Source organism: Triticum aestivum, chromosome 4D, assembly GCF_018294505.1.
Source record: "Triticum aestivum cultivar Chinese Spring chromosome 4D, IWGSC CS RefSeq v2.1, whole genome shotgun sequence".
Classification (NCBI taxonomy): Eukaryota; Viridiplantae; Streptophyta; class Magnoliopsida; order Poales; family Poaceae; genus Triticum; species Triticum aestivum.
Genome location: NC_057805.1, coordinates 55109978 through 55118602, shown reverse-complemented (window position 1 = coordinate 55118602; position 8625 = coordinate 55109978). Strand labels below are relative to the sequence as shown.

The 8625-nt window shown below is 49.4% G+C and overlaps 1 protein-coding gene across 1 annotated transcript; it reads left to right on the top strand.

The window, feature by feature from the left end:
- The first annotated feature begins 2716 nt into the window (after positions 1-2716).
- On the top strand, positions 2717-4182 carry LOC123096158 (uncharacterized). The gene is made up of 2 exons (XM_044517786.1): positions 2717-3414; positions 3643-4182. Exons 1-2 carry the CDS (start codon positions 2832-2834, stop codon positions 3720-3722), a joined length of 663 nt encoding a protein of 220 aa, XP_044373721.1. The 5' UTR covers positions 2717-2831; the 3' UTR covers positions 3723-4182.
- Positions 4183-8625: the final 4443 nt, after the last annotated feature.

Genomic DNA, 8625 nt, shown 5'->3' with positions numbered 1-8625 from the left:
GCGTTGTGCTTGGACAATTTACTACTAGTACAAATCAAGCACGTAGCCCCATAGCAATATCCACATCGCTACTACTTTCGTCCGGATTTATTAGGCCATATTTGGTCTGCAAAATATGAGTGATGTGTCAAAATTTATATTCTTGGATTCGTATTTAAGGAAGGTTTCAATGATACCATTTTCCTATTTAGTATATAAGGTCAAATTTTGGCTGAAAATGTGGAGATGCCTAATAAACCCGAACGGAGCGAGTACAAGCCTACAATGCTACATAGTAGCCGTTAGCTTACCTGGAACCGCCGACCAGCTTGAAAAACTTTGAATTTCAAATCGGGTGGACGCTCCTACTTTACACAAACATGATTGAGTTAAATTAAGCACTAGTTAACACAGACGCAGTGCCCAAGAAAGCAAGCAATGAGCAAAAAAGGGCTTTCGCTAAAGGAGGCTCCTCCAAGCACCTGAGTTGGATTCATGCTGTCCTGTTTTGAGCAGCTCGCAAAGCCTTTTCTCCGCTCCATTTCGCCCTCCAAACTTTACAGTGCAGCCCGAGCCAAATTTGCCGACTTGACAGGGAGCATCAAGAAAAGCCATTAGACCGCCGCACCGCCGTGTGTGAATGAATGATGCTGCTGCACTGCACTGGACTTGTTTAAGCAAGACGTGCCTGTCAGTAGCAAATCTAGCCAGGGTTGCAGCCCTAAACAGCGCCCCATGCGAGGCACGAGATCATGACTAATTCTGATTATTGCTTGGAGCCATTGATTTGGCCAGCGGTGCCACCTTGCAGGTCGCCTTCCTTCCAAACTCAGACTTGGAAGTGTTCTTACTTTCAGACCTAGCTAACCTGTCCAGTAGGTTGCTTACAATTATTCTTCTAGAACCCTCTGTATGGAACGCTTGATGTGCTTGAACAGAACGCACGGAGTTTTTTATATGAAAACTGAAACCAAGAATTAAGAATTTTGAAAAAAAAATCCACATGTACACGTGAATTTAGTCAGAATTTATTTATCTATTTTTTGCGGGAAAACTTTCGATCTATTCATCAACTATCACGTAGTATACAGAACATCGAAAGTAAGAAATTACATTCAGGTCCGTAGACCACCTAGCAATAACTACAAACAATAAAGCAAGCTGAAGGCGCCGCTGTCATCGCCCCGCCCTCATCGGAACCGGGCAAACCTTATTGTAGAGACAGTCAGAAAGTCATCGTGCAAAGACCCCACATGACCGGGGCACTAGAATAGCAACCGCTGCCGACGAAGAGAAGCATAGATTCAAAGGATCCAACATGTAAACAGGCGAACGAAGAGGAACAACGGCAAGTGGATCCATCGCAGACAAACAGCGACCGAATCCCGCGAGATCCCCCGGAGAAAAACCTCCACATGCCCTCCGACGATGCTAGAAGCACCGCCATGACGGGGGTTAGGCGGGAAGAACCTTATTCCATCTTCAGTGAGCTACTGCCACCTCCATATATTGGCTGTTGAGGTGATGTGCAAACTCGGAGTCTCTATATTGGCTGCATCCGTATCATGAGACCCACTTATCAATGAGACGTCATTTTTCTCCAATCTCCATGTCATCCCTATGTGAGGTGGGAGATCACGTGAAATTTTCTCGGCGCCACACAATTGTCATGTGGAGTGCGCTCCAAAATTTTGCCCCAAGACCCAAAGTATGGGGCCTCGCCAAAATATGGTTTAGCACACAACTACCAATAAAAGATCTCAGACGAGTATAAATTAGTGGTGCGAACAGTTTTCAGAGGGTTCCTTCAAAGGCGATTAGAAGGCGTTGGCTTCTCCTTTCCTTCAACCTTTGGTGCCACCGCGGGTTCCCCAAGCCGCCATCGGCCGCTATGGCAGCAGGAGGATGGGGGAACCCTGGATATGAGCGTTTGGATTTGTGGTGGAGGTAGGATAGTAGTAGGTTTTTTGTTCAACTGACAGCGGTGAGACGATGGCGACGTTGTCAGCCTGGAATAAATTCTCCCTACTTCGTCTTTGTACTGGTGGTGCTTTGTATTGTCAGAAGGCGTGCGAAGGAAGTTGTCCTCACAGATGTGGTGCTCGGTGGATGGCGGCGCTTCATCGTCGAGATAGTCTTATGGGCTCCGATCCACCTCGAATACGTCCGATGGACGTAATCGACGGAGCTCCGGCGTATATTCTTGTCGTCTCCTCGGAACGGCAAGGTTAAGGCCTCTCGCTAGGCGTACACAATAGGAATTCTGGTGTCAAATGCTTCAGATCGATTCGAAGGTTCAATGATGAAGCCGTGACTCCGGGACGCTGGTCTCTCGGAGCACGTGCACGACGAGTGCCTGACTGTCATCGACAAGTTTCACCAACAACGACACATCATCAGCTCGTTCTGATGGCGGTAGAGGTCGTTCGATGGTGTAGGGATCTCGATGCAATTTTCATTATGTTTGGGATGCTTTGTGGATTCTGTAGAACCTTTATAATTGATTCAAGTCATTTCCGTAAAAAATAAAAGCTGCCGATAGAAAAGATATTTACAGCGTGGATACGGCGAGTGACTAGACCGGACACATGACACGTCCACATGTGACATGTGCATCCCCCATGGCACACACGGCCAAGACGCATACCACGATACAGCCACACAAGCGGGCCCCACATGGCAACAACCCATGCCCCCCGTATTAACGCAGCTGTACTTATAGGCCCACACTCCCTCTCTCCCACCCACAACCATCCAGCAAAGCAACCGAGAGAGCGGAAGACGCGGAGCTACCGCGTGAGAAGAGCGAGCGAGCGAGCAGCCAAGCCAGCTCAACGACCGCCGCGGCGACGATGTGGAGCACCGACTCCGACCTCGACGAGTCCGCGTCGACGACGACGGCGGCCGCCTCCTCCTTGTCCTCCTCATCATGCTCCCTGCAGCCGCAGACGCCGCCTCCGCCTCGCTGCCGACGCAGCCGTAACCGCCGCCGCGCCCAGCGCCGGGTCAAGAACTGCCCGGAGGCGGAGGTAGAGGAGTCTGAGGCGGAGGCGGAGGAGGTGTGGTGCGGCGCGCAGTGGGAGGCGGCGTGGCCGCGCAGGGCGCGGCCGGTGGTGCTCGCCGGGGAGGACGCGGCCCCGGACCGCGCCGGAGCGGGCGCCGGGGATTCCGGCGTGGGCCGTGCCAGGAGCCTGACGGACGACGACCTGGAGGAGCTCAAGGGGTGCGTGGATCTGGGGTTCGGGTTCAGCTACAACGAGATCCCCGAGCTGTGCGGCACGCTGCCCGCGCTCGAGCTCTGCTACTCCATGAGCCAGCGGTTCTTGGACGAGCACCAGGCGCCGTCCAAGGTCGAAGATTTGGCTCCGGAGCCGCCGGCGGTCGTGCCTCCTTCGCCGGTCCAGCCCATCCCCAACTGGAAGATTTCCTGCCCTGGTAAGCTCAAATTGCTCGACCTATGTTCGTTGGATCTTGCCCTCCGATGTGAAAAAATAAGTCTGTTCGTTCAACATCGATTCATGATTCATCTAAACTCTCTAGAATGACCAGTTCATGATTGGAACAATTTAAGCACGGTTGATTTCCGCTTCATGCTTGGGTTAGATTGGGTTGCTATTGAGCATTTGAACTCAAGTGTTGTTCTCTCTTGATGTGTTGCTGCAGGGGACAGCCCAGACGAGGTGAAGGCGAGGCTCAAGTACTGGGCGCAGGCGGTGGCGTGCACCGTCAAGCTGTGCAGCTGATCAACCGCACCGTCAATCAACCAATCCTGCGGACGCAGGAAGACGAAGCCAACTCATACTCGCAAGGCGGCAACCCAATTCATCAGGCGACCTATGTGCACGAGCGCACGCCATCTGCCCGAATCGCATGGAAATCACATTACATTGGATCAATTCATCGCCATCAACACGACAAGCAGAACGAAGGGTGCACGCATCATATTGTAGACTTGGGATCGCGCCTCGACGACGATAGGAAGCGATGAAGCGAGCGAGGAGGATGTCACTGGGCATTTCTAATGCTGCACTCACACGTTATGATTTATGAATCGCTGAATTTCCGTTCAGAAGAAGCGGTACTATGAATTCTTGATCGGCAGCTGTAGCTAATTCATTCATGTAAACAGACAACGTATAATGTATTCTCAACCAATTCATTTTGGAAATAATAATTGATCTCGTGCTGAGCTGTGCCTTTGTATGTTTTCTTTTGTGTCTCTTCTCGGGCATCCTGCCGTGTGCCAGCTACGTTGCTTGGTTAGGTGGGAAGCGGACGAAATCAACTGACCAAATCAACCGCGAGGTGTTAAAATAACATTTATGCGTTCACCACTCTGTTCCTAATCATCACGCGATTGTTTTATTTAAATGTGGAAGAGCCGAAGATCGCTCGGGTTCTGACCTGAGATCTGGCGGATGCAACTTGCGAAGTTGTGCTGTGCTGTGGCTAGTTGGCTGGTCAGAAAACATATGTGCATCTGGAAAATTCTGCAGCTAGATTCCTACTACTACGACTAGTCTGTTCAGATCTTTGCAGGGTATTTTGTCCGTTTGTTCAGACTTCAAGATGGCTCGACAAGTACGATTTGAACACTTCTTACTAGGTTCCAGCATATTCCAGAGTATTCGCTAGCCGTGCACCATAGAAAGGTTTTTCTTTCTGTACGTTCGGGAGTTAAGCATGGCAACCCGAACGGGTTTAGATGGTAAGTTTAGTGTGCGCGAGATTAGAGAAACATGGTAATTTTTTGACAAAAAAACAAAAAAGAACGAAGTTGCCATCCCCTATGAACTAAAGTTGCCACGTAAAAACGTTCGGGACGAAATGCTCAAAATCCGAACGTTCGGGAGTTATTGGATTCCTTTTCTTTTCTTCCGAAAAGGGGTTACTCCCGACCCTCTGCATGATGCATATAGCCATTTGTTAAATAAAAAAGATATCAGGATGTCAAAATTATGTCATGTACCAAAACAAATCTAAACATTGCCTGAAATTTAAATCGCATAGTTTGTACAACCAAATAGAAATCACATATTTACAAACCAAATAAAATTTAAATTGCCACAAATACATTGAAAAGAAAAAGATTCGATACATCCATTGGTTGGCGAGGTGAATCCATGTAATCCTCATCAACCGATGGACATATGAGGTTGTTGAAAAAGAACTCATCCCCACTATTCATTGTACCTTGCGAGTGAAATGCCGAACACCTTGTGGGCGTGGTGGAGAAGCCTGCCGGTGAAGAGCCCCGTGCCTCTCCCCGTACAGGCAGCAGGGATGTCGAAGTGGGGGCAGCCGTGGACTAAGGCCGGCGGCGGCGGAGGCGAGGGGGTGGCGTCGCCATGGAGGTGCTACGACGGCGGCGGCGAAAAGATGTCACCAACGTCGGCAAGAGCGGCCATCGGGTGCAGCGTGGAGTTGGGAGAAGTATGTGGGTGTGGGCGACAACTTGTATAGTGTCCAACCGGCCAGAAGTGGTCGGTGGCGGCGAGCGCGGGGTGGCTGGGTGTCGTGGCTATGGATGGGGAAGGGGGAGAATGGATGATCTGCCACCGACGAACGGGCGTGGGGGAGGACAAGAACGAGTGTCTCGCAAGTCAACGCCAATGCAAACCTGGCCCAAATTTTGGCCCAAATGGGTCACGACCGGACAAAAAAGAATGAACATGCGTCCGTCTGCGTCCGCGTTGGGCCACTGTTTCTGTTCGCTCGACCTAAAACGGACGCGGCCGGTCAAATGCGTCGACACGTTGAAGTTGCCCTAAGGGCATCTCCAACGTGGACCCTCAAAAAGCCCACATCCGTCAGGAAGGAAATATGCCCTAGAGGCAATAATAAAGTATTATTTATTTCCTTGTATCATGATAAATGTTTATTATTCATGCTAGAATTGTATTAACCGGAAACATAATACATGTGTGAATATATAGACAAACAGAGTGTCACTAGTATGCCTCTACTTGACTAGCTCGTTAATCAAAGATGGTTATGTTTCCTAGCCATAGACATAAGTTGTCATTTGATTAACGAGATCACCTCATTAGGAGAATGACGTGATTGACTTGACCCATTCCGTTAGCTTAGCACTCGATCGTTTAGTATGTTGCTATTGCTTTCTTCATGACTTATACATGTTCCTATGACTATGAGATTATGCAACTCCCGTTTACCGGAGGAACACTTTGTGTGCTACCAAACGTCACAACGTAAATGGGTGATTATAAAGGTGCTCTACAGGTGTCTCCAAAGGTACTTGTTGGGTTGGCGTATTTCGAGATTAGGATTTGTCACTCCAATTGTCGGAGATGTATCTCTGGGCCCACTCGGTAATGCACATCACTATAAGCCTTGCAAGCATTGTGACTAATGAGTTAGTTGCGGGATGATGTGTTACGGAACGAGTAAAGAGACTTGCCGGTAACGAGATTGAACTAGGTATCGAGATACCGACGATCAAATCTCGGGCAAGTAACATACCGGTGACAAAGGGAACAACGTATGTTGTTATGCGGTCTGACCGATAAAAATCTTCGTAGAATATGTGGGAGCCAATATGGGCATCCAGGTCCCGCTATTGGTTATTGACCGGAGACGTGTCTCGGTCATGTCTACATAGTTCTCGAACCCGTAGGGTCCGCACGCTTAACGTTACGATGACAGTTTTATTGAGTTTTGATGTACCGAAGGAGTTCGGAGTCCCGGATGAGATCGGGGATATGACGAGGAGTCTCGAAATGGTCGAGACGTAAAGATCGATATATTGGACGACTATATTCGGACTTCGGAAAGGTTCCGAGTGATTCGGGTATTTTTCGGAGTACCGGAGAGTTATGGGAATTCGTATTGGGCCTTAATGGGCCATACGGGAAAGGAGAGAAAGGCATCAAAAGGTGGCCGCACCCCTCCCCATGGTCTGGTCCGAATTGGACTAGGGAAGGGGGGGGGGCGCACCCTTCCTTCTTTCTCCTTCCCCCTTCCCTTCTCCTACTCCCACAAGGAAAGGAGGAGTCCTACTCCCGGTGGGAGTAGGACTCCCCCCTATGGCGCGCCTCTCCCCTTGGCCGGCTGCCTCCCCCTTGCTTCTTTATATACGGGGCAGGGGGGCACCCCAGAGACACAACAATTGATCCTTGAGATCTCTTAGCCGTGTGCGATGCCCTCCTCCACCATATTACACCTCGATAATACCGTTGCGGAGCTTAGGCGAAGCCCTGCGTCGGTGGAACATCATCATCGTCACCACGCCGTCGTGCTGACGAAACTCTCCCTCAACACTCGGCTGGATCGGAGTTCGAGGGACGTCATCGAGTTGAACGTGTGTAGAACTCGAAGGTGCCGTACGTTCGGTACTTGATCGGTCGGATCGTGAAGACGTACGACTACATCAACCGCGTTGTGATAACGCTTCCGCTGTCAGTCTACGAGGGTACGTGGACAACACTCTCCCCTCTCGTTGCTATGCATCACCATGATCTTGCGTGTGCGCAGGAATTTTTTTGAAATTACTACGTTCCCCAACAGTGGCATCCGAGCCTGGTTTTATGCGTTGATGCTATGCACGAGTAGAACACAAGTGAGTTGTGGGCGATATAAGTCATACTGCTTACCACCATGTCATACTTTGGTTCAGCGGTATTGTGAGATGAAGCGGCCCGGACCGACATTACGCGTACGCTTACGCGAGACTGGTTTCACCGTTGCGAGCACTCGTTGCTTAAAGGTGACCGGCGGGTGTCTGTCTCTCTCACTTTAGTTGGACCGAGTGTGGCTACGCCCGGTCCTTGCGAAGGTTAAAACAGCACCAACTTGACAAACTATCGTTGTGGTTTTGATGCGTAGGTAAGAACGGTTCTTGCTAAGCCCGTAGCAGCCACGTAAAATATGCATCAACAAAGTAGAGGACGTCTAACTTGTTTTTGCAGGGCATGTTGTGATGTGATATGGTCAAGACATGATGTGATATAATGTGTTGTATGAGATGATCATGTTTTGTAACCGAGTTATCGGCAACTGGCAGGAGCCATATGGTTGTCGCTTTATTGTATGAGACGCAATCGCCATGTAATAGTTTTACTTTATCACTAAGCGGTAGCGATAGTCGTAAAAGCAATAAGTTGGCGAGACGACAACGATGCTACGATGGAGATCAAGGTGTCGCACCAGTGACGATGGTGATCATGACGGTGCTTCGGAGATGGAGATCACAAGCACGGTGCTTCGGAGATGGAGATCACAAGTACAAGACGATGATGGCCATATCATATCACTTATATTGATTGCATGTGATGTTAATCCTTTATGCATCTTATCTTGCTTTGTTTGACGGTAGCATTATAAGATGATCCTTCACTAAATTATCAAAGTATAAGTGTTCTCCCTGAGTATGCACCGTTGCGAAAGTTCTTCGTGCTGAGACACCACGTGATGATCGGGTGTGATAGGCTCTACGTTCAAATACAACGGGTGCAAAACAGTTGCACACGCGGAATACCCAGGTTAAACTTGACGAGCCTAGCATATAACAGATATGGCCTCGGAACACGGAGACCGAAAGGTCGAGCGTGAATCATATAGTAGATATGATCAACATAGTGATGTTCACCATTGAAACTACTCCATCTCACGTGATGATCGGACATG

Excerpts from the sequence above, each read along its gene's own strand:
- LOC123096158 (XM_044517786.1), top strand. The coding sequence starts at position 2,832 with ATGTGGAGCACCGACTCCGACCTCGACGAGTCCGCGTCGACGACGACG. Across the intron at positions 3,415-3,642 it reads CTGGAAGATTTCCTGCCCTG|GGGACAGCCCAGACGAGGTG; the intron begins GTAAGCTCAAAT and ends GTGTTGCTGCAG.